Source organism: Epinephelus fuscoguttatus, linkage group LG10 (genome assembly GCF_011397635.1).
Source record: "Epinephelus fuscoguttatus linkage group LG10, E.fuscoguttatus.final_Chr_v1".
NCBI lineage: Eukaryota > Metazoa > Chordata > Actinopteri > Perciformes > Serranidae > Epinephelus > Epinephelus fuscoguttatus.
In genome coordinates this window covers 25,681,641-25,708,186 of record NC_064761.1, presented here as the reverse complement: position 1 = coordinate 25,708,186, position 26,546 = coordinate 25,681,641, and the positions used below count along the sequence as shown (strand labels likewise).

The 26,546-nt window shown below is 42.6% G+C and overlaps 1 protein-coding gene across 2 annotated transcripts; it reads right to left on the bottom strand.

Moving 5' to 3' along the window:
* Window positions 1-10: 10 nt before the first annotated feature.
* On the bottom strand, window positions 11-26,306 carry ccdc50a (coiled-coil domain containing 50a). Of its 2 annotated transcripts, XM_049586951.1 has the most exons (12): window positions 25,979-26,306; window positions 22,510-22,572; window positions 18,785-18,914; window positions 15,653-15,743; window positions 14,886-14,988; window positions 7,170-8,033; window positions 6,265-6,416; window positions 5,167-5,211; window positions 4,595-4,762; window positions 4,381-4,460; window positions 4,139-4,251; window positions 594-2,265 (listed from the first exon to the last, which is right to left on the bottom strand). In XM_049586951.1, the coding sequence occupies exons 1-12, from the start codon at window positions 26,031-26,033 to the stop codon at window positions 2,246-2,248; spliced, it is 1,884 nt and encodes a 627-aa protein (XP_049442908.1). In that variant the 5' UTR covers window positions 26,034-26,306; the 3' UTR covers window positions 594-2,245. The 2 variants fall into 2 exon arrangements, with proteins under 2 accessions (XP_049442909.1, XP_049442908.1); XM_049586952.1 differs by lacking the exon at window positions 7,170-8,033 and having other exon boundaries at window positions 11-2,265; window positions 25,979-26,302.
* Window positions 26,307-26,546: the final 240 nt, after the last annotated feature.

The following is a 26,546-nucleotide window of genomic DNA, read 5'->3' as shown; positions in this document are numbered from 1 at the left end:
TCTGTTACAGCAAGTGCCAACATGAGTTGATTCATGATCTGTAGATTGCATACAAGCCCTGGATTAAAGAACATAAAAAAAACATAGCACTCAATGTTTGATGTAGACAGCACTTGATCCCAAAGTAATGTCTGATGCACAACATCCACAAATACACAAAGAGGCATCCTGATCTCATCAATTTTGTACTTTTCCCCCCCTCATTTTTCAACATGTCCACACGGTGGTGCTCTCACCAAAGAATAAATAAGGAGTCCCACCTCTGTGGGTGTGGTAGCTCTGCTACAAGCACAACTACTTTAAGCTCTTCCCATTTTCAAATCCCTGAAAACAATTACAAACATATGGCACAAATCTCATTCTGTCAACAGTTAGCACATCATATATCTCCATAACATCTGTGTGTTTGTCCTTGGCAACGCAAACATCTCACACTTTCTCTGAACGGGGAGGGAGTCATTTTGGAAGGCGGTTTATAATTTCAACATTTATTACGACGTGTGAACTTGGAAGCAGCACTGAATGGTCAAAGAGTCACTTTGTGGCCACCAGAAAAATATCAGTAAACTTAAAAGCCTGGTTGTGTTCTTCATTTTCCTCATCACCCTTATTATTCCATATGAACAGAAAATAATGGATCCCGGAGTTGTAAAAATGCTAAAATAGGTCCCTTTGAGTAGTAGTAATATAAATTAGAACTGATCGTGTGACTGATCTCCCTCCATCCAGACGCCTTCTATTGTGGGAATGTTTGTCTTTTCTGCAGGCAGGAAGTGACGTCTGCCTTTGAGCTGGACACAAAGAAGAGGACTGGAAGTGACAGCGGGGAAACTTTTAGAGGAGACAATCTGAGGAAAGACCAACAAAATATTGTAAAAAAAAAATAAAATATAAAGGTTCCCTTTCTGAACAAATATAACAAGTGGGAGATAAAGAAAAGGAATGAAAAGAGAAGCGTGTTTTCCACAATGGGGAACAGAACTGGTAGCAAAATTAAGAAAACAAAAAAGATATTTACATTTAAATAAAACAGGAGCAAATATTCAATCGCATGACGTCTGTGCCGTAAGCACAAGCATGAGTTCAGGTTTGACACAGACAAGCAATGTACATGCATTTCATTTTGGTACTGGTTCTTTTACGGGCCAGTTTTGGTTTGTAAATGACGAGGCCGATGTGGAGTGGCAGAAAGGTGATATATTGTACAGCAGTATATGAGCTGACAAATTTTGTTCATTCACAAAGAGAGAGATTATTGGCTTCTTGTGGCTTTAGCCCTTTCTGACAACAAAGAGGGAGCCAGATAGTTTGATATAGAGCTGAAATGCAGGTACACAGTTGTACACTTTCAGTAAGCATGCACATAGAAACAGTGAGTCATACACAAGAGTATCATCCATCCACAGTTTGAAGGGTGACGGGGTTGAAAAGTGCCCCTCACAAGCAGAAGACGACAGCCTACGACAGCCAGTTAAATGTCCATGGATCATCACAAAGCTCCACCTCCTCTGCACTGGAACAAGGTGGTACAACAGGTCAAAGCCAAAACTACCAGCATCTTGATAAAGGCTTATGTTTTGTGTGTAGTTTGAACACAGCAACAGGAGCGTATCCCTCCGGGGTCGTATGCTGTGTGGCACATGGAGAGGGCCTGTTGAGTCTCGTTGCGCAATGTGATGAGAACAGAACTGCAGCATGGGTGTACAAAGCAGCTGCCATGTTGGTATCTAAGACACTGTAGCAGCCAGGCACGTCCCATGAAAGAGTCATGAGGGATTTTGAGATTGCATGGTTATATCCAGCAGAGGCCTTGAGCCCTTGTGACGGAATGGTCCACAGATGGGACGAACATCAGCACATGATGACGACAGAAGGTGAGGCGCCAGTTCCTCGGTTTCCAACAGCTAAAGGGTGGGGTGGGGGGGTGGTGTCAATGTCAGGAGGCTGCCATATTGGCTTGTTTGATGTTGAGTCAGTTAAAAGAAATAATAATAATAATAATATTCATTACAATTAACAAATTAAAAAAACGGAAAAGATGAGTGTGCTTCCAGCACTCACAGACCCACTTCCTTTACTAACTTTGGAGGGTATTAAAAAAACAATCCCATTGCCAACTCATTAGATTGTCCGAAGGCTTTTGGTCAACAGAGTGCGAATGGTTAAAAACAAAAAGATAAATAAGAAAAAAAAAGGGGGACAAAGGAGGATTGACAGCATGTCTGGACATGGTGGAGAGCCTGAGTCACCGCTTGTAATAGGCACCTGGAAAAGATGGAGGAGACAGAGAGATCTATCAGCAGCTTCATACATCACAACACAATTTAAGTTGGATCATAGTTGTTGTGTTGTGTTGTTTTTACACTTTCCAGACATCAGTTTGTCTTCTTTGAGATCTGGGATTTATTTCTGCTGTCTGCTTTCTTCACATAAGTCTTCTGCTCATGTGAAACAAGCACTGTTTATCTCTCTGTGAAATGCATCACTAATCAGGGCGCTCTGCTGGTCGAGAGGCGAAGACCATCTGCTGCTGCAACACCGCTGGTTCATTTCCTGTCATCTCTTAACTGTCATCTTACTAAGAAAGGCAACTGTTTACTGGCTGTTGTTTTATTTTTGATTTTGTTCAGTGTTCTTCCCCTTTGTGTTACACCCTGTGCTTACATATTTGCAAAAAAATCCGAAAGAGTAACGATGAAAAAGAAACAAATGTAGAGAAACAAACAGAGCGCTTTTTAAGTACTCTTGAATTCATAGTATACAAACAAATAAATAATAAACATATATACATATAAACAAATAAACATACATTTTTTGCACCCCTTGTTTTCATACATCAAAGGAATGAGTTTTTTTTACTTTAACACCAACTTCCCGATTAATGCCATTATCTAACAGCCACAACACACTCATTGAGCAAGTATTGTCCATTTTATTTTTTCAGGATTAATACATTATGGTTAGTGTGTGTGAGCAGAGGAAATCTATTGGCATATTTCTAGCTTTAGCAACTTTAGAATCAACACTTCCTTCCCAGAATATTTGCAGTTGGGACAGTCATGTTTTGTGCATGCACACAGCTAAGAGTACCATGAGAAAAGAATCACATTCAGCTATGAAAACTGTCCGAAAGAATAAAGATCTAATATGGTAAAAGAAAAATAGTGAGCAGTAACGTTAACAATATACAATTTGTGATTAAATTAATGAAGAAAATACACTTGCTCAAGTAGTGTAAGTGCAATTGTGAGGTACTTAAATTGCGTATTTCTATTTTTTGCTACTTTATACCTTTACTTAAGTAAGATTGTGAATAAAGGACTTTTAATTGTAACGAAGTATTTCTATATTAAAGTATGGCTACTTTTAAAGGAAAAGACCTGAATACTTCTTTGATCACTGATCCTTACTCTTTCTTTTGGCAGCTCCTGCTGTTCTTTTGTCTCCGTGTTCCATTCTCATCCATCCCCTGCTGTATGAGAAACTATGTCCGAGCAACTTTAAGTTCACTTTGATAACAGCGTAAAGCATAAAATGCGCAGTACTGTACATTTTACAAATCAAACAGCTCATTTCACTGTTGTAAACTGCAAGCCAGTTAGCCTGGCACGTGTCTTTGGCTTGCTGCTTCACTTTACTAACGTTACAGTTACCGGTCTTGGAGACCCAGAGGATCACTGTTGTTAACACTGACAACACTGGCTGTGCTGTTTGTGCTAGTCCCTTCAGGTTCCGCTGCTTTTTTCTGAGTGTAAATCTATGTTTTAGCCCATGGTTCATGTTGCATGCCTTCAAGATAACATCATTGAAACCTGTCTGTATATGTTACTGAGAGATGCGACAACGGCAGAGGCAGACATAGCTGTGCAGGGGACGGAAGTTGGTCTGTCTCATGCAGCATTCCGGCCAGTCCGCCCACAGGCCACATTCCACACCAGTGCAAACACTGACTGAACATCATTTGTTGTAAATGTGTGCAGAAATTTACCACATTTAAGTGCCAGATTTGGGGGAACAGATAAAATTATGCACAATTATCCAATACAATCACGGCGCTGGGGTCCATCCTTATTTAGTCTGATATGACTTTTTGCTGAAAATTAAGCAACACAGCCGCTCTGTCACGCGGACATCATACCTTTGTAAGCAGCCTCAGGCCTAGTGGGAGCGCGAGGCGGAACAGCGTGGTCCATGTAGCCATAGCCACCAGAGTTCACATTCTCATAGTTTGGTGCACGAGGCTGAGGAGGCCTGAGACACACAGAGGGAAGGACAGAGACACAGAGGAAACAACAGAGACAGGAAATTAATGAAATAATTGAGTTTCTTCTTCTTGACTGACTGGAAATATTTGGTCATGAGCAGTAATGAATCTTGTACCTAGCAGGCTTGTGGTTCCTCTGCCTCTGGTATTCATACTCGTCTCGTGTTCGGGGCCGCACTACTTCCTCTGAGTTTGGCTGGAAAGCAGCAAAAATTATGGTTGTGGTACCACAGTGGAAACGCACTTTCACAGAAAATAAAGTCAGAGGCTGCAAAAATATTCCACCCCAAAGCACACATTTTAAAATGGAGTATGGTTAGGGAAAATTACCCTGTAGTCTCCCTCTGCCCGCCTCCTTTCCATTGCCATCCTCTCCATGGCCAACCTCTCCCTGTCCCTCTCCCGTTCCTTGTCTTTCTCCCGCTCTCTGTCATGCTCCCGCTCTCGATTCCTCTTGTACTCCTTCTTCTCTTGTTCCATTATCAGTCGGGCGATTTCCTGCCGGAGCGAGACATCAGACACATCCACATCAACTAGTTCATGAACACGACCACAGAAAAACCTCCAAATCCTTTGTGACTCAGTGTGTAGGCGGCAGGTTGATTCCGTTTCCCGTCACATCATATTTGTACTATACATTCTATAAATATGAGATCTGCATGTAGAAAACACCTGTTTCACAGCCATACTTAAAAGAGCATTAAATAACTATAAGGTCACTTCCACAGTAGTAGAAGCGCTCTTCTTACATAACCTTGGGTCAGTCTGGTTTAGACATGGCTTTATATACTCAGGGTTATATGACAATAAAGTTAATTCAATTGGCTTGGCTCTGGAAATGAAAGGGTATAAAAAGAGGACACAGAACATAAGGAAAGTTTCCATACTTCATACCCACTCACCTCATCCTGTGCCACTTGGGCTGCACGCACATGCATCTTGCTGGCCTGAAACCAGAGAACAATCAAAAAGTCACATTCTCCCCGGAGTAGAACACAAGAACACACTGTCCCGACGTTATATAACATAGGAAACGACTGAGGTTGAGGCTTTAAAGTATGTTTTTTCAGGCCTCAAGTCATTTACAGCAAAGACTGTTAGGCGTATTTATCACATCGTGCCATTCCTGTGCGTCTTTCTCACAACATTTGCTCCAGATATTGAAGCTGCTGCAACAGTGTAGTTGCATGATTATTTATAGATATACTACGATGTGTAGACTCATACAGAAGTAATCCCTCTCAACTTATGACCCAATAGGAGTGTGTGGAGGTGTATTTATCTGCAGAGACTCTACCCTCTGCCTGTACTTTCTTATCTTCTGTGCATTTATGGGCGTGTCCCCCCACAGCACTCAGGTGAGGTCTGGACTTTATAAAAAGGACGTGACCAGGTGCCAGGCTTTACTTTCACTTTCACCGGTGGGCATGTTTACAAACAGCAACTGACAATCCTGCATAGTACACCTTTAAACATGCCAAATGAAAAGTAGACTTCACACATAATTTAAGTGACCTTACATGCTTTTTCTTTTATAATTTTTCTCATGCTATTAAAGGAATTCTATAGACGGCTGAAAAATTCCCCATGAGACCAACAGTGTACAGAACCGATACTGTACTAGTTACAATGAGCCTATTATTTCTGTGTCAGACTTATCATAAGCCTTCTGTCAGACTCTGATAACAAATTTATTATCAGCTCACTAACGTTTTATATCTGACCTGACTTCCCATTCAAGCATCATTCAGAAGCTGGGTAGCTCTTTGTAGCCTTCAGTAATATCAAGTTTAATTAGATCTTGGTTTACATGCACAAACTGCTCAGCAGAACACAGCAGCTTAACGTGGGAGCAACTGTTAAACGCATAAAATGTATGTACGATAAGATACCTGTCATTTTCTCTGGGGTCTCTGGGATTTGATTTTAATCTCACGCATAAAACTGTTTACCTTTTATATGCACATATAAACTAAATACTTTCCCAGTCCCTTCCTCACCTTGATTTCCTCCTCTTGCAGTTTCCTGGCCACCTCCATGTCCTTCAGCTCCTGCTCACGGATATCAAGCTTTGTCAGCCCCTTGGTGGCCTCGCTCACTCCGTACTCCGTTTCTGCTACCACTGCCCCACTCACTCGGTGCACGATACGACCTGCGGATGTCAGCAAATTTTATTAACAACAGATAAGGGCTGCCAACTAAGGGTTATTTTCATTAGCCAATAATCTGTTGATTTCTTTAGTCTTTATTTTCAAATTTTACAGACATCAGGAAATCATCCAGGGCTGTCTTTCAATTTCTTATTTTGCCTGATTTTTGGGGGGAATTTTCTCTTGATAAATGACAAAATAATTAGAATGATCAGAATAATTCTTTGACTGATCAAGTGATTCATCATTTCAGCACTAAAACAGATACATTCACAGTTGGATTAATGCCACAAGGCACCAAAAAGGGCTTAAGAGCGCTACTGGTGTTCGTCACTGTGTTTTGTTAAATGCAACCAGCTCACCAGCCCTGAAACCCTTTGTGAATGCCAAATTTTAGCTCATCAAAATCCAGGAAGCTATTCTACTCTAAAAATCACAGCACACATTTCAGTCTCAGCAGTGTAATCTTGTCTTGCTCAATCCAAAACCCAGCAGACAATACAAGAGTGAGCAAACCCCACAGCACAACAGCAACAAATCCAATTATTCCAAACCATCAAAATCTGAATCACATCACTCATCAGAAATTACTTTTGGAATAGTTGTCGCTCTCATGAGAAGAGAAGAAATTAGTGTGTTCATTAGTGATTGCGATGCTAGATCAACCCACCACCTGAGATTGCCCAAGCAAAAAAGCAATTGCAGCACACCACACAAACACCCCCGCAGAGCCCAGAGGGGGGCTCAGGCGGTACCTGTATCTTCGCTGGGGTGAGAATGACTGCGCTCCCTGCCAGGACCCTCACCCTGCTCTTCCAGCTCGTCAAACACCTCGTCAGGGCCGGAGTGGACGCGCTGCCGGCCCCCAGCCCTTCTCTCCCTCTCACCATCATCCCCTTCCTCCTCCCAAGAAGCCCTGCCCTCCCTCGGCCAGTCCCTGCTGTGCCCAGGCTCGTCGTCAAGTCCTCTCTCCATACTCCTGGTTCTCACTCGTTGTCTGTCTTTGTCTGTCTGTCTCTGCCTGTCTCTTTCTCGTTGTCTGTCCCCACTCAGTCCTCTCTCTCTGGATCTTTCTCTGTCTCTTCCTGCTGCTCTTGCCCCCCTGAGGTCCTGCTCCCTGTCTCTCCTCTGCTCCTTGCCAATATGCCTCTCCCATTCTGGGTCTCTGCCCCTGTCTCGGTTGTGTTGCCTGTCCCGTTTTTTGTCCCAAGCCTTGTCTCTATCTACTTGGCTTTGTGGTGGAGGTGGTCTGCCTGGTCTTTCCTTCCTCCTCACCACTCTCTCTGTGTCCTCCCAGCTTGGGCCCCTGGCTCTGCCAGTCTCTGTGGGCTCATAATGTGGGTACCTGTCCCCATGCTTGGCTCTAGAGGGCAGCAGGTGCTCTGGATACGGATCTGCATGTCTGCTTCGCCCCCCTTCTGCCACTAGGTAGTGCTCAGGGTATCTGGAGCGGCTGTGGGGTGCTGCTGGGTCCTGCCTTGGGTACCTGCTCCTTTTGGGCTCTGTTGAGCTATAATCTGGGGAGTAATCCCTATGTGAGCTCACTGGAGCATAGGCATCATGTCTGCCCGGGGACTTGTGATGAGCGGGTTTGTCCAAGTCAAGGGGTCTTCGTGCAGCTGAACAAGGCAGAGAAGAAGGAGCGAGGGTGGAATGAGGGCGGTGTGGAGAGAATGATGAAGATGATGGTTGATGCAAACATGGAAATGTGAAAAAAAACATAGATGGGATTGGAATGACGTAAGGTAAGATGGTTAGTAAGCACTGGGTTAGACAAGCACCTGTGAGGACAGTGATGGTCAAAAGACAAGTTGTAAAGAGTGTAGGAATGAGCTGCTCCCAAAATGTTTAGATGTGGTTACTACCCTGGAATTATTTTAATAAAGGCAACAAGTGTTTAAAGCCTAAAGATTAGGGATGCACCGAATATTCGGTAACCAAATATATTCTGCCGAATATTGCAATAAAACACACATTCGGTATTCGGTGGAATAAGTTAAAAGCAAGGCCGAATAATAGCGGCGTGTTTTGATAATGCAATCAAACAGCGTGCCATGACGGGCAGAATAAAATGTCGGCAGTGTGGCGATCCGTCCATCACGGCACTCGCATTTGCGACTAAAAATAGTTTTGAGCAAGCAAAATAGGCTTAAATCATTCAGCACGCTGAGCGAGCAGCCTACAGATTTCAACCAGCAGCAGAAACGAAAGGCGAATCCCACCGATTGTGGGTTGAACGGGGGTCACAGACACAGACAGTAATGTATTCCTGTCAAATACGGCAGCCATCGGCTTACCGGCGACGGAGAACTCGGTTCCAATAATATCCTCTTCTTGGTGTCATGACTGCCAAAAAGTACCTGAACAGCCGAGCCAGCCGAACACAGGTATGTGACGTTTCAGAGGAGAAACGAGCCGTTCACATTACTCTTTCTGGCAGTAACAGCCCACAAACCTCACTGCACTTCAGGGACTGTTCTTTACTTATGAAGGGACTGTCAGGGGAGGAGGGTGGCTGGTTGATTCTTATTTCATTTATTTATTTTATTTTGATCCCCCCTATGTTAATCACTCATTGATGCTGTTTTTGAAGTATGAATAAGTCCATAAGTAATTTATTCCATTGAAATATCATTGATGTGTTATAGAAAATCTTTTTATAAATGACAAAAGGCACATCTGCCTCATTTTCGCTGTGGTATCGTGATACTACTCAGAACCATGATATTTTCATTGGTATCGCACAGTGGGTCCCAATTTTGGTACCGTGACAACACTAATCTGGAGGGTGTTCATCTGCAAAAACTAATGAAAAACTAAACAATGATATTCGGTATTCGGTACTGGGTATTCGGCCAAGCATTCAATAATATTCGGCTTGGGCCACAAATTTTCATTTCGGTGCATCCCTACTAAATAAAGATGGTATATTAATGCAGGATAGTCCTAAAGAATGGAAAAGTTCCAAACACTTCAGAATTTTTGTGAATTAACACTATGTTCTTTAACAGCTTGTTGTTTGATGGACATAATTCAAAACTAATGTGTGGCATACAGTACAGGCCAAAAGTTTGGACACACCTTCTCATTCAATGCGTTTTCTTTATTTTCATGACTATTTACATTGTAGATTCTCACTGAAGGCATCAAAACTATGAATGAACACATGTGGAGTTATGTACTTAACAAAAAAGCTGAAATAACTGAAAACATGTTTTATATTCTAGTTTCTTCAAAATAGCCACCCTTTGCTCTGATTACTGCTTTGCACACTCTTGGCATTCTCTCCATGAGCTTCAAGAGGTAGTCACCTGAAATGGTTTCCACTTCACAGGTGTGCCTTATCAGGGTTAATTAGTGGAATTTCTTGCTTTATCAATGGGGTTGGGACCATCAGTTGTGTTGTACAGAAGTCAGGTTAATACACAGCCGACAGCCCTATTGGACAACTGTTAAAATTCATATTATGGCAAGAACCAATCAGCTAACTAAAGAAAAACGAGTGGCCATCATTACTTTAAGAAATGAAGGTCAGTCAGTCCGGAAAATTGCAAAAACTTTAAATGTGTCCCCAAGTGGAGTCACAAAAACCATCAAGTGCTACAACGAAACTGGCACACATGAGGACCGACCCAGGAAAGGAAGACCAAGAGTCACCTCTACTTCTGAGGATAAGTTCATCCGAGTCACCAGCCTCAGAAATCGCAAGTTAACAGCAGCTCAGATCAGAGACCAGATGAATGCCACACAGAGTTCTAGCAGCAGACCCATCTCTAGAACAACTGTTAAGAGGAGACTGCGCGAATCAGGCCTTCATGGTCAAATAGCTGCTAGGAAACCACTGCTAAGGAGAGGCAACAAGCAGAAGAGATTTGTTTGGGCCAAGAAACACAAGGAATGGACATTAGACCAGTGGAAATCTGTGCTTTGGTCTGATGAGTCCAAATTTGAGATCTTTGGTTCCAACCGCCGTGTCTTTGTGAGACGCAGAAAAGGTGAACGGATGGATTCCACATGCCTGGTTCCCACTGTGAAGCATGGAGGAGGAGGTGTGATGGTGTGGGGGTGTTTTGCTGGTGACGCTGTTGGGGATTTATTCCAAATTGAAGGCACACTGAACCAGCATGGCTACCACAGCATCCTGCAGCGACATGCCATCCCATCCGGTTTGCGTTTAGTTGGACGATCATTTATTTTTCAACAGGACAATGACCCCAAACACACCTCCAGGCTGTGTAAGGGCTATTTGACCAAGAAGGAGAGTGATGGAGTGCTGCGGCAGATGACCTGGCCTCCACAGTCACCGGACCTGAACCCAATCGAGATGGTTTGGGGTGAGCTGGACCGCTCAGTGAAGGCAAAGGGGCCAACAAGTGCTAAACACCTCTGGGAACTCCTTCAAGACTGCTGGAAAACCATTTCAGGTGACTACCTCTTGAAGCTCATGGAGAGAATGCCAAGAGTGTGCAAAGCAGTAATCAGAGCAAAGGGTGGCTATTTTGAAGAAACTAGAATATAAAACATGTTTTCAGTTATTTCAGCTTTTTTTGTTAAGTACATAACTCCACATGTGTTCATTCATAGTTTTGATGCCTTCAGTGAGAATCTACAATGTAAATAGTCATGAAAATAAAGAAAACGCATTGAATGAGAAGGTGTCCAAACTTTTGGCCTGTACTGTACATCATGCAATAAAAGCCAATACTGTGTTTTAACCAGAGCACGATTGACTTAAAAGGGGTAAAACAAGGGGCGTCGTTTCAGCAAAAGCTAAGGTATGGCAATATGACATGATGCCAGTCTCAAAAATATGAACTAACTTATAAAAAACTTCACTTTGGTCTTTGACCTGTCAGAAGTACATACTATGCTACTGAAAACTGTTTCAAAGGACATGAAGCTGTTTCTCACATTCATAATACCTCATGTCTGCATGTAATGCACGACTTAGTGAGAGCAGTGAAAACATAGGACCTATTTCGGCGCATATTTCAGCACCACGGACAGTGAGCGGACGTTTAATTATCATTAGTCATGTGTTTAACTTCACAGAAAATAAAGAAAATAAATTAATTACAAGCTCATTTCTAGAAGATAACCAAGGGGCCCGGTGTATGAAACACAGTAAAACATAGGCCAATTTGGTACAATACTGTATAGGCGAATTTATTGGAGTGTCTCTCCAGAGACCAAAAATACAAGCTTAAAATGCCGACATGAAGGAAAAAAAACCCACATACAATCAGACAGGCTTCAAGACATCATTTAGACAGGCTGTCTACAACAGCACAGCAAAATGCTTTTACAACACACAGATAACTCACATAAATCATAACTTGCAGAGGAGCGAAGTGGCCAACAATTTGATTCAATAACACTCGTATTCACTGATGAGCATATTATTGACCTATTTAAGTGCAATACAATGACTACAGAACCTCTCTCTTTTTTTTCCTCCCGATTCCAAGGTATGGCAGCTGCCATACCTTGCCATACCTAAATGACGCCTATGGGTGAAACTGTACTTGAGTTTGAGAACAACATGTTCATGTCTTACGAAAACCATCGTGCTGGGAGTTGGCCTGTGACTGACAAACGTTTGAATGAAAACAAATGAGTGGAAAAGCACCTTGAGGAAGCACACAGCAGAGGCCAGCACTCAGTCAGCTCAATGGAATTCAAGTAATCTAACTGGCTGTTTGACGTCTACTCGACGAGACTCTGTTCAACCTTTTGAAAAAGTAGGCAGGTACAAAGACAGCCTGACTCGTACCTTCTCTGGGCTAGCTTCAGCATTTGCTCTCTTCTGTCCTATCTCACTTTCAAATACACTTTTTCTCCTCCTCCCTATTTTTCCCCATTGGTGTATCTGTCAAGTGGAGACAGGTTCTCCCCCATGCTGGTTTGTCTGCAACTGTAATCCACTGGATTAAGACAAACACAGCTAGCAGCCCCTCATTTCCTGAGAGGAGCAGCCAATTACATGGCTGGATGAAAAGCAACATGATTTCTCAGAAGTGTGTGTGTGTGTGTGTGTGTGTGTGTGTGTGTGTGTGTGTGTGTGTGAGCCCATGTGCCTAAGGAGGATATAAAAACTAGTGGGACGGAGATTTAAAATGAAATACTCACAAGCACAAGATGGTGAAACTGCTCAGAGATCGAGCCTCAAGCTGAACACTTTGTGCAGAGTGACAAACCTGTAACCTGTATGAAATGTATCTGATCACTCACTGTGACGTCAGGCCTGATAGATGGAGGGTAAACAAAGGAGCTGAATCTCTGTTCTACTGTGTGTACATTCACACTGCCACAGTTGAATGCACACACACACACAAAGAGTAGGGACATTATAGGTGAGCAGTTATGCAACTTGCAAGGCAATACTGCAAACATAGTGAGCTTGGCAGTGGCACAAATATTCTAGTATAAATACAGCAGGGCAGAGTTGCACGGTCAGCAAGGACGAACTGAGGCTGTATCCTGACCACCTGCCATGTGTGACATCTTTAGATGGAGGTAAAGCACCTGGACAGCTGGTGATCTATACAGACACAACAGGACAGGTAGACTGACAGCTGGGGACATTTTCGCAGTTGTGTTTATGTCAACAAAGTGCAGACAGAGACACTGCACTCTCTAAACCACACCTCTACAGCAGTTAGTCTTTGTTTACCACTGTGCCTGTCCTTCTGTCCTGTTTTGCATCCCATGTTTAACTTCCACTCATATCCTGAAACGCTGAGAGATAGAAAAACCTTAAACTCCTCTTGCACTGGTGCTCCATGGTTGCAAAATGTGACTAAAGAGTGGTGGTTTGCAGCTCCGCAGATACAAAAACACACGCCTCACCTGCTCACACACTATCGGCCAGAAGAGAGTGGCCTGGAGGAGTGTAGGAGTGTGTGATGAATCACGTTTGGGTCTTTTTTTTCTTTTTGTGTTTGAGAGAAAGAGAGTCATAAAGAGCAAAGGAGAACTGAAACGCTGAAGCATGTCTTGTACCGGCGAGTTAAAAATGAGGTGATAATTTTTACTGTTTGCGATGCAGTTTTTTTTATACATGTCAAGTGAAACAAGCCACGATACATCAAGTATAATCGCTCACATCTATTTTATCTACTTTGACTAGAAACACAAACAAATGAAGTGCAGAATATCTATCTGTCTGTCTGTCTATGACATGAGTCAAATGTTGCATTATTTGACAAATTCAAAAGTTTTACCACTAATACAATTTCAGAATCCTTTATTTCATTTGAACAACCCTACTGTATGATTTGATCCAATTTGAAAGCCGAAATTTGATCAGATTACTTCTGAACAACTGGGCCCTAGGCACCGAAAAGCAAAGCAGAGAAAGTCGAGACTGATTGTTATTTTCCTCCTCTGCTAACCATCTTGGAATGATATGAGTATGGTGTGTATGCTGAACACAAACAAAATCCAAACACAACATGGCCAAGGGTTGAAGCAGCAAAACTGGGAGTCAATCTGCCAGATTAGAGTCAGCAGGCTGACAAAGCTGCGGAGAAAAAAGCCAAACTTTTATGAGTCAGAAGGGAACATTATAAGTGTGTGAAATATGCTTTCCTCTTATACTCAAAGTCACACCTACGGGTCAAGAACTAAAACTGCATTCAGACCAAGCCACACACTGTCAGACTGCTGCCGTTCTCATGCTGACAAGCTGATAGCACTTTACTATAAAAAGAACCATAATTGAACCTGCATTTGTCAACATGGAGATGACGCAGGATGTAGGATCAACCCCGATCTTAAGGTGAATTGCCTGCGCAGGTTACCTGACACAGGGTTACACTATTTACAAAGAAGTCAAAGAAGAGAGGGAGATTATAAATGAGCTGCTGTTTTTCTTTCAGCAGAAAATAAACAGACCTCCAGTGGGATGAATCACGCAGTCGGGTGACGTGTGCGTGAAAAGACTTGAAACAGATTCCAATATGTGACACTGGGACAAATATGTTATAGAAGCATAACAAATACAGATTTGCGGGTATGTGACATCTAAATGCTTTCCTCAATGCATTCATTACCCACTAACCAGATATTCATTTAATATCTGAGGTAAAATCTGCTATCAATGCACATTCTAGCTGGATCTTAAAACTGGAGCACTGTTAAACCCATTTACGCCGGTGTTTGCTCTTGAATGGGAGCGAAATGACAAATTATTTCTCTGTAGGAACATGTAAGCCTCCCTTCAAGGTTAATTATAAGCTTATAAATGCATTCCAAAATCATTGCCTCGAGTCAGCCACAATCTCCAGCACTGTGCAGCATCAAAAGCACACCCTCACACATCCTGAGCTGAAAAAATACCAATCCACGGGAGAGGAGCTATATCTTCTCGTGTCCTGACAGAGAGGAGACAGACAGACAGACAGACAGACACACACACACACACATAGAAACAGCCACACATCAACATGAGCCACTCGTGCTCTCCCTACCTCCGTGATCCTCAAAGTACTCCTCCTCAAAGTTTGCTTCCAGCTGCTTCTGTCTCCTCTTTTCCTCTTTCATCTCCTTCTCCTGCAGCTTACGAGCGATGGCCTACAAACAAACAAGGCCACAGTAAACATGTCGTCCCACGGGTGAATGAAAAAAGTCTCTGTTTGAGCCGATCTGTGACAAATATGTCACTTTGGTTTGAGTTGCAGTTTTTCTCTTTTGCCAGTCAGTGTAGCTTCACACAAATTACTGTGGCAAGATGCATCTGTCCCTGATGTGTGTGCCAAACTTGGGCCAATTAGTGCATTTTTTTCCCACAGAACCACAGAGCGATGAGACCCAGCATTTCCTCAATTTAGGGCAAGAAATAATCCGTGGCATCTCAGCTATTTTGAAAGATTCACTGTCAATTTTAAAAATGGTGGAGCCCACCCTTGAGGACTATACATGTAATACCTTACATGTCAAATTATTTATTTATGGACCCCTACTGAACCATATCCCTTTGTCTAATCTCATTGTGTGTATAATAATAAACTTAAATCTCTGCTCTTAAGTAGGGTATAAACATTGTGGAAAAAAATACAGGTCAGGTGACTGTAGCCGTCATTCCATTAACACAATGAAGAGGCACAAACAAGGTGATGATTCAAGTGGAATGACCCACCCAGTACAGAACATCGATACTAGAGGTCATTGAAGGCAGCATGTGACCACCATTGTGCTTGACTGGGCAGAAATGTCAGTATGGGTGCGTGTTTCTTACCGCATCCTTCTCTTCCTGTTGTCGCTGTTGTTCTGCCTGTCGGACCAGTTGATCCTGAATTTCCTGGGCGATCTCAATGTCTTGACGCTCACTGACGTTACCAAGGTTCATGTGTACATAGGGAGGGATTTTGGAGAATATTACAACATATATACAACTGGTAATAGCTTATGGATAACAATACAAGCTCTAACTTACAATGTTTAATTAGTAACGAATGTAATTGTATGAGGAAGAATGTGGAGGATTATCTTTGTTCCTGTGTTTCTCTCCAAGATATTTGTTTAGTACTTCAATGTCTCTCTTTCTGAGTACTTTCTGCTGATGCTTCAGCTGCCATCCTTCTGATCCTCAATACTATTATCTCACTTCTTTAGATACTACACATCATATTTACTCTTTTGCACCAAAATTAGTGTGTATGTGCAGATTTTTTAAAAGTGGGGAAACCCCTTAAAATAGATGATAGACTCATTTTCCATGGCCTGCAGTAACAAGTATGCCTTTCTTATATCTCTTATTTTTTATTTTTATTTTTTTTTACTGATGTGTCACCTTTGATGTCACAAACGCACCACACAACGGCGTTGTAACAGTAAAAAAGAAAAGTAAAAAGAGGCCAGAGAAAATGTTAGTTGCTTCCTTTTTGTATCTGTTCCTTTTTTGTATGTATTTCAAACTCAGCGCAGACGAAAGTGCTGCTTGGATGGAGACAGACGCAGTTTGTGGTGGCCTGTCATTGCATCGTGCCACAAAGGGGCACAAATTAGTGATCTACCCCGGTGTCATGTTTCCATCACGGCTGACAGGAGCTGGAGCCAATAAATACCCATGAATACTGCAGAGCAATTTGTCTCAGGAATGAATGGCAGTTGTAACCTTTCCCACTAAAGACAAAAGCCAGATGTTTGTGGGTATAAGTGGCTTTTTCATCCAGTTGGAAAGGAGCTATAGAGTACATTTAAGCCTAACGTGCCATGATGTTAAAGATAACTCTAGCCTCTAGCCTACAGCAAACTAAGACTTAATAACACTAAATACATGACATTTCCTAATTGTGAAAATATAAATTCACAATGTAGTATACATGAATGAACCCACAGTGAAGTAATATCTGCACAACAGTTGAGTTAATCATGTAACACCAGAGAGAGACAGAGCAGTGAACGCACTACATAAGACACTGAAGTTATTTAATATGTTTTGAGAGCGTGCAGAGTGTGTGCTTCAGGCAAGAGCAGGAATATTCTCGCCTGATGCGATGTTGATCTTAACAGCTCGCTTTGGCTCACTTACGTCTTTAAAGACGTGATTTTGATAACAACACCATCTGCCTGGAGGGCTGTTATTAAAGATTATTCCCAGTTTGTGAGTGTTGATGCACACAAGTGTAATGCTTTACTTAAAAGGACCAGTGACAGCTTAACTAGCTTGTGTCGCACCTGTATTTGACCCGAGCAGCCAACAGCTCAGGAGGACTTAAACTGACAAAAGTAAATGGTGTGTAGCATGCCTTCAACAGATCATACTAAGATATTAAGTGATACTGTGTGTGTTTTGTTAAGCTACTCAAGAGTGGGTGTATCTGAAGTGGCATTGGAAGGTGCAGGGTGGATGGCAGTGTGCAGCATGACAAGCAGTACTGGCCTGCCTGCATCGTGGAGGAGCATCTGGCCTCTCTCTGGGGATGCAATCCCACTACTAAATGTCTGCATAGCTTTTGACGTGCAGCTGAAACTGACCCAAACCCAACAGAAAAGATGATTATATATCAGGGCTATGGGGACACCGCACAGAGACCACAAAAACTGTGAAGTATCTGCTTGGGCTGCTTGTGTTTTCTCCTCTGTGTTTATTAAAACAACACATCAAGCTGAAGACAGGCTCCCTCTCTTTTTCAGTAATGCTGGAAAAATGCGTATTTCGTGATCTTTTGTTAACACAAACTGAGCGCAGACATTAAAGTCAGCTGCATCTTGTGGATACTGAATGTATAACCCAGTCTCCTCAGTGATCAAAAGTATATCTAACCTGGACAACAAAGCCAAACATTCACATCTATGCCCTCTAGCTCAAACTGAATGAAAGAGCATAGACAAGCTGGTAGTGAATGAAAGACCTGACCTGCTAATTTATGACAATAAAAGGGTTAAACCTGCTCTGAACGATAAATCATTTTGGAGTTATCTACAGCAGGAGTGATGGATCAGTTTGCTGGTGAAGCATAAATCTGTCTGGTTATAGGGTTTGGGAGTAATTACATGAGATTACACTAATCTGAAACAGATGCTATCAACGAAGCGGCGAATACTGTACACAGCTATCACTGCAAAAGTATTCTGGTGACTTCATGAAGTGTTTGAGGGTCATTTAATTTCAGGAATTAGACCAATACAAATTCATGATTCTACATTTAGGATGGTTACAGCTACACCTAGATGATTAAATAAAATTACAACCAGATAAGCGCTTTCCAGTAAATGCTAAATCTAGTGTAATTTATCATATTATATATGTGCAATTAACTTATACAGTGTTTGTGTACAGTTTTATTATCAGTTTCTCCCAATGGAATTGTACTAAAGTGAATCACATTGTTCATCTTGTTATAATGCATATAATGACCCAAGGAATGCGACAAAGAGCTCAAGGTATCACCTTGGCCTCCAAATTCCGCAGATACCAATCCGATTAAGGGTCTGTAGGAAGTCCGGGTACTTCAGCACACAACCCACAGGAATCAAAGTATACGCCGCCAACACCCTAATGCTAAACACCACAGGACATTCTCAGTGGTTGTCCGTCCCATGACTGCTTGACTGGATTGGGATCTTGGGAATCTGAAAGGCCAGATTGACACCTTGGGCTTTCTGTCAGCTTTCTGATGTGGCATGGCGCATCACTCTGCTGGGGAGGCCACTGCCATCATGAAGGGGTGCACTTGGCTAGCAACAGTGTTTGGGTGGGTGGTGCATGTCAGGTGGCATCTACATGAATGCCAGGACCCAAGGTTTCCCAGCAGATCATTGCATTGTAACGAGATGATCAATGTCACTCACGTCACTTCAGTAGCTTTAATGTTGTGGCTGAGTGGTATTCATAACTGTGTGTTGGTGTGTGAGAAACACTCACATTTCAACATGGTGTTTCTGGGTCTGGACCTTGGCCCTCTGATCCTCCTCCTCCTGCAGCTTCTTGGCCACCTGCAAGTCTTTCTGCACCAGACGGCTCTTGTTGACGTTTGACGCCAAGTGGCTCTCGACTGTTAGACACAAACATATAAGCACTGCTCTTAAAACATATACATACAAACCAACAGGAGTAGGTCAGCTGACTGGACTGCACTAGTGAAGAGGAATTAGATGAGTGATGGGCAGCATAGTGCTGTGGAGTTTATTTACAGATCCACACGTTCTTGATGTTTTCCTCTGAGGAGCAGTAGTGTTGTGATGGTCTGAACAGAACAAGATAAACATTGAGGACACAGACGCTTCAGTCTTTGGTGATAAACAGAGAGCGCTCTTAGTCACTGAGAAATGAATGTTCACAGCTGAGGTGCCGTTCCAAGGTTGTGTGATGGCACGTTGTGGGCCATAACAGATGATAAATCCTACTTGCTGACGCACATCGAACACTTGGTGAGCATGGAGAGCATCACTCACTCGCTCAGCTCTGTTTCACCTGGCTATCGATCTGTTCCCAGCTTTCATGTGAAGAGGACCAAATTACGTTTGGCAATTTACCCGAGAGAGGCTCCATAAAGTTTCTGCTTTCTGACCGGTGGGACTGAAAGAGGAAACTGTGAGTCACAGCTGTGGCAACCTGATAAAAAGTCAAGGGGTTGACATTGATTTTTTTTTGGATGACGCCGATCAATTGTTTAAGTTTATGACACCTTACGAAAAAATATCTGAGGGGAAAAACTGATGTCACAACTTAAGATAGGGCTATCATTTATCCGCTGCCATATTTTTCAACAGGGAAATTGATTCATTTTCAAGGCAGCAAAAAAAAAAAAAAAAAAAAAAGACCAAACATCATGACATTCGTTCATTCAACAAACTCAACCTTGAAGAGGTCTCGCATCATTGAGCAAAAGGGGAATTAAGGTTAGAAAGCTGGACTATCTGAACCTCAGACATATCAGTGAAGAGCTGCACACTGAAACAGGGGAAACACATTCCAGAAACAAACACGCCAAGTGCTGACACAACCATAAAGAAATGTTTTCCATGCGACATTTGGATGCTTCACTCTCAGCATTTTAAATGGAAATAAAAGCCAGCTTTAACTCCACGTTATCTCAAAGTGATTGCACTAAAAAGCCTCTTTTGGGACGGCCATCTGTTGATGTGATCCAGGAAAAAAGGGACACTGCACATTAAGAAAACTATCAGGCTTTGTCAGCCAGCATTCTCCTCAGTGACCTCCTGGGTCAAAAGCGAAACAACGATTTTTCCAGCTCAGTGCAGATCAGTTAGTGCAGCAACAAAGGGAGCAAAGGGAGATGAGCCTCGGTCATGGATCACAAAGGCTTTTAAAGGGTTAATGACAGCACATGGACAGGCGGCCAAAGTCCAATTAATCACAGCTAAAACAGAGCCTGATCTGCACTTAGGGTACAGCTGGGTGACATCTGGCCTTATTTCTTGTAGAGCTTGTTGCAAAATTTGCTCTAATGGTGACTCGGAATGACATATTTATGGAAACATTAAAAAAAACTAAACTATTGTGCTCATGTTACGACTGTCTACACTCTGTATTTATCAATCCCTGCAAATCAAAAGCTCACCAAACACATCTGAACCGAACCAACTGCAGTTGCATTACACATTGTTTGGGTTAAACATGAGCATGTTACAGTCCTGGAGGATTATTAATGTGCACCTCCTCCTGTGCTGCCTTAATATGCACATTCAGCACATCCAATGCATCAAAACATTGTTTTCTAGTTGGAGCCGCGCTTCGTTTTCAAACTGTATGGTTTGACTAAAATGAGCAATGACAGCAATATAGTCCACGATGAGCAGCGCTAAAATCAACCTGCGTAGTTGTCCTTCCATTGTGACATTAGAAAGTGTCACATTTATCCTGCAAGTGTACTCTCCTTCAATGTTTTGTTTACTTCCTGGATTTTTCCCACATGGAAATTCTGACCAGTCAAAAGCAGCTCTCTTGTGCAAGGCATTTTATCTGGTTCACTTGTACTGTAAATGCTGCTGTGAGAACACAAACCAACTCGAGGCAATTATGCAACTTTGTCATAAAATTAGTCCCTGATTCAGACCAAAGCAAGACAACTCTAGGCCTGAGAGCAGAGCACCCTAAGTTCTTGCATAGCCTCATAGCTGAAGCCTCTTTCCGTTGCTTCCTGTCATTTCTTTATGTGCGTGTGCAGGTGAAGGATATGAGGAGGTGTGGTGGCTATTAGCCATCTGCAAATATTAATTTGTGTTGATTCTTTCATTCATTCATGTCTGGGTCACAAAGTCTCGCTCCAACCCAATCCAGCAGGAGACAACAGACAGAGAGGCGCGAGCAGTTCCTGAGAGAATTTCAACGACAAAAAAACCCTGAAGCAAAATAATATTAATCTTATAATGATGATAATATTTCAGAAATTCATTTAATGCACTTATGGGGGCGGGGGGATTCAGCAGCATGGGAACAAACCCTCCTTAGTGAGTCCCCAAAGTGCCTTTTAACTCACGTGAAAAAGATGCCGGCTAATTACACACGTATGAGCTCACATAAAAGCACCAGCTAATCTAATGAGGCATGCAGGGACAAACACTTGCACAACACGTACACACAAAATGTTCCTTTACAGACACACACACACACACACACACACACACACACACACACACACACAGTTAGAGACAATAGTGTCTCACAGAGTGTTCCCTTGCTGAGCTGACTGTGCCGTTTAACTTCAGATCCAGCTTCTCTGTGCTACAGCTGCGGCACACACAAATGAGTGTGATCCAAACAAATCACATGCACCAGCCCACTGTAGTCTGCCTCAGCCCTGCCCTGATACAGTATCGTTGTGGCATCCTGCACTATTCACACAGTTAACTGTGTGGCTGAAGCAGGGTTTATGTAGGCTTTAGCAGGCTGCAGCCACTGACGCTGCAGTTTGTTAGACTTGACAAATTTTCCAGAAGGAAAAAAGAGGAGCATCGTGGACCACATTCATTTCCTACTGCAACGTTCTTAAAACCATCATTCATAGTTTGTTCTTTTGCAAGGTAAGCATTAGGTGACCTAGAGGAGGAATGCAGCAGGGCAGCTAGACAAAACAGTCTACAGTGACGCAACGGTCTGATGCAGAAAACATTACAATAATAAATGACTTAAGTGTTTAAACAGACTGTCAGGGGAAAGGGAACAGACCTACAGTATCTGTTTGAAGCAGACGTCCCCTGTTTGAAGCTGGAGATACCTGTCTCTTAAGGGGATAACATACTGTCTGGAAACCAGACAAATCTGTGAGCTCATGTTTTATTTGCTCTGGGAGATGCGTCTGGTTCCCCTTCCCAGGCCAATCACAACTCTTGATCTAATGTGGGGCCCTTGAGGCATTTTTGAAAACAGCAAATAAGGCTGCAGCCAAGTTCTGCCATAATGTGCTGTGATTGGCTGGTACTACTGAGCTGTGAGTGGCCATCTACACCAGGCAGACTTGATTTGCTCAGCGCCACGTGTTGAAAACTAGTTGATAGTGGCCCTTGGAAACTGAAAAAGGACCGAAAGGTTGCAGACGAATTTGCATGTGCGATTTGGTTGAGTGAAAAACAAAAAACAAACAAACAAACAAACAAAAAAACACTGGCTAATGTGTAGTTTCTTACTTTCTTGCTCCTGAAGGTTGTAGGCCAGGCAGTGGTCCTCCAGCACAGCAAAGTCTCGGCACACTGAAAAAAGACAAAAGAAAATTGAAAAAGAGTACTGAGAAAGCCAAAGTTTAGAATTAGTTTCAACTACTGTATGCTTGTCGACTCAGACTCTGAAGTATGTTAGTTAAGATGTTAGATCTCTATCTGACATTCACAGTTTCAGGTGTGTCACATCCGGCCCATCTGCCCGCACACATGCTTACACAGAAAAATAAATAAAATCTGACCCACGATCAAGAACAGGAAATCAGGCTAAATGGATGCAACTTAGGAGAGTTACTCTTGCTGGTGTTGTGACTCATATGATGAGCTGATAAGTCTGCTTCACAGCAAAAGTAATGAAAAAAATTGCAACATAATTAGTATTACCATAAATATTACACAATTTACAGTGTGAAGCACGGATTTGCCCTGAGAGGCTACCGGATGATACCGAAGCAAAATCCAAAGATGTGTTTCATATCATGATGCTAACATGAAGAGACATTTAAAAACTGTACGTCTAGTGGCGTGTGGTTTGCTTATTTTCTGACTGTAAAGACGAAGTGAAACTGTGAATGAGGAACGATCGCCCTTAGCCTGTAAGAGCCTAAATAAAGACTGATGTTGAGGGAGCTCTTAAGCTCTTCCTTGAAAGTTATTTAGAGTTGCGAGAGGCATTAAGAGAGAAGTAGGTTTATTACTGACAAGGTGCTGGTTTAAATCCACAAAATGTGACAAGCAGGCAAATACAGTACATGTGTAAAACTTCCCACAACGAAAAACTAATTGTGTTTATCAGCAAGGCACAGACAGAGGAAAATGTAGTTATGTATATTTTAAATCAGATGATGTATCCTAAATGCTCATGTGGTTATATACATCATACAGGTCTAACCTAAAATATCACAGTCAGCATGAGACCTAAAAATCTGAACAAACCGATCCACCAGTGAGTCATATTTTACTAAAGTTTCTGGCAGCAATTTATAGCTGATTTTTTTTACTAGGCCCATTATCTTAGTCATAAGCTCACTGACTCAAACTGCACATGCATGGATAAAATCATGATCTCAAATATCTGCATACAGAATGTGAGATATTGTACTGCTTGTTTTCCCATCTTCACTACAACTCTAAAATCTCCAGCGGACTTTCCGTTAATAGTTTCAATATTACAGACTCTGCCAAAGTGCTGTGAACATTCATTCTGGAAACAATGCTTGTAGGAGGGGAGCTTTCCTCATAAAAAACCCAATACCATCACCACACATCCATCTGAACTGTTCTAAAAACGAGGCAGCTTTTCTTCTTTTGAACATTGTGGATCTCCCAGTGTTCAAATGCTGACAGTTTCCTGTGTAGGAGACGGGGGAAGCTAAGGGGACCTTTAAGACCTTTCTTACAGCCTCAGCTAATTATGGATGTGGACCTTATAGCGTAGGGCGAACGTACCCTAAAGCATGTGCCTCTACAGTTCAGTTGACATGGATCTACCTACCCTCTGCTTAGCATATTTCTCATAATACTGCACTAAGAAACTTTTCTTCAGCTGCAAATCTTGTGTAAACATCACTGCATCAAATATAGAAGGACAAAGTTAAGCCATGATTTCATCTTGCAAGCAGCCACACACCGCTTTGCTGTTGGCTGTGGTTCTGTTCAGTGAAGACCAAAATAAAGAAATATTTAACTTCCTTAGAGTCTTTCATTTACCTACTCTTGTTACATAATGAGAACTACTCACATCATACATCATATATAGTCTGCATGTTAATCCTTTCTGTGACACTTGTCTTGTATTGTATTTACAGCTTTTATTACAGAGCCTAGCCACACTCAGCCTCACACTACCAAGCCCACAGCACATCATCTGCTCTCACAAAGATTACTTCATCCCCATAAAAAATTAATAACAGGCAACAGTCTATGACTATGTGTTGGCGTGCATTATTGACAAGCACCAAAACGCCTGGGACTCAAAGACAACACTGATGAGTGGTCCAGATTGTCTGGTTTAATACGATGGGAGGACACTGCATGGATGCTTGGGTTTAAACAGATGCTGTGAAGAGGAGGGCGAGACCTCCACAAAGCCCCCCACTCACTGCCTCCGACCAGTATGGGATTTGATTAACACAGAGCATTTTTCAACCATATGCCTAATCTTCTTAGCCAAGAAACCTGAGATTTGTTTTGGCTGGTATAGCTCTACAAACCAGTCGTTTGAACTACTTTTCAACAATTTGGGTTCCTCAAAAGCTCGTAGGAGTTAGCATTGAGGGAGAATGCTGTTTTTAACTGGGGTTAGTTTTAATGACACTGGCAAGTGACAGAAGGATTACAGCTGCTATAGTTCTCACACCATCCTTTGATCCCTTTGTGCTGGAAACAGAAAATCACCCTGACACCACAATGCACAAAGGACCACAAGAGTCAAGTCTTTGTGCTCCATGTGCAGAGGGAAAAGGCAAATCACAAGCTCGGTTCATCTGTGAGTTACAGTACAGCAGTACAACTCGACAGCTCACAATATTTACTATTTTCCCAACGCATGAGGGATGAAACTTAAACTTTTCCAGCAGCTTTCTCAGTCTTTCCCTCTACAGACCAGCCAAGCAGTGGCAATGCACGTTCCTTCTCTCTCTGACCAGAATAACAAGCATCCTGCTGAGCAGCTGCTTCGCAGTAACAGGACGGGTCCTTCCTTCCAGCACAGCATCCCATCCAAAACCTGCTTCAGCGTGAACGCAACACTTTCCACCTGCGCCTGTGCAGTACCAGCACACAAAGTTTTGGGAGCTATAAAAATTATGAGGGAGGAGGGGTGACAAAGTCTTTCAAGATAATGTTTCAAAGCAGTTGCAGATTTTACAACCAAAGGCAAGGTGTAACCGGGTATGTCAGATATGTAATTCAAAAGGAAGAGGCCACTGTTAAAGGTGCTCTCATCACAACAGACAAAGCATCTTGTCCTCCATATAACAACAGGCAAACACCTCCATGTGGGCAGCACTGAGGCTACCTGGCTCCTACACTGAATTCACACACACCGGTGTCGTGCCAGATTGTGTATACCCATCAGTGTGTGTCCCTTTGCCCACAACCCCTTTCACCATAATCCAAACATGTATAACATGAAGTGGAACCTGTTTTCTCGCTGCTAAAATAATGTCTCGCCCTCCAGCCTTGCCTGGAGACGGATTTTGACACCAAATCTGGCACGACGCCTGTAACCCAGGCTAAGAAGTCTAATCAGTGCTGGCTACCTGACTCCAGCATTAACTCTACTGACCTAGCATCAACTAGCAAGCTGTGCTAACAACCATCACACCAAAGAGAAACACCTGTGTTCACAAGGTTAGCATTAGCCTCGCCTGTGTCACCTAGCTACATATGTGTGATGCTAAACAGCTAGCAGCAGTAAATATGTTGTAGACTTTACCCTCTTTCACTCCAGGTAGTTTATTCTTGTCGATGCTAACGTTACATTCAGCCATGTTGTCACCGATAATAAGTCAAAAGACCCGTTGACGTTGAATTACGCTTCCGCGTATCACCGAAGGTTAACCGCAGGCTGATTGATCGCCTTAACTCATAAACCCGATTGATGGTTCAGGTGCCGGACGGCCCTTTTGATTAGTTTCGGTGGCCACCCTCTCTCGGTGCGTCGCTGCTGTACGTTAATTGCCTTGCAGCTACTCTGATGAAGCTAGCGTGTCAGGGTTTTCTACGAGCGTCCCTCCCTCCCTGAACCTTCATACAAGCAGCCAGCCAACTGTCCAGGGCTCAACACACCACTTCCGGTTACACATGTCAAAATAAAAGACTCGGAATTTTCAGAAGCAGTGTACGGTTAATCACAATGTAGGTTATCACTTACAGGGAGTTTGCCCTGGTGTTTGGTGCATACAATAAACAGATTAAGAGGAAATAAAATTAAATGCAAAAGTCAAGATCATATAGAAATAGAAAACTAGAATAAGTGCCTCCAGACACCAGACAAGTTTCTC

What these genes read in the sequence shown, in the direction of transcription:
- ccdc50a (XM_049586951.1), bottom strand. Translation starts at nt 26,033, where the DNA reads ATGGCTGAATGTAACGTTAGCATCGACAAGAATAAACTACCTGGAGTG. An exon ending in TCACCCCAGCGAAGATACAG is followed by an intron (nt 6,417 to 7,169) that starts GTACCGCCTGAG and finishes TGACATCCGCAG; the next exon opens with GTCGTATCGTGCACCGAGTG. An exon ending in AGGAACCACAAGCCTGCTAG is followed by an intron (nt 4,252 to 4,380) that starts GTACAAGATTCA and finishes TGTGTGTCTCAG; the next exon opens with GCCTCCTCAGCCTCGTGCAC.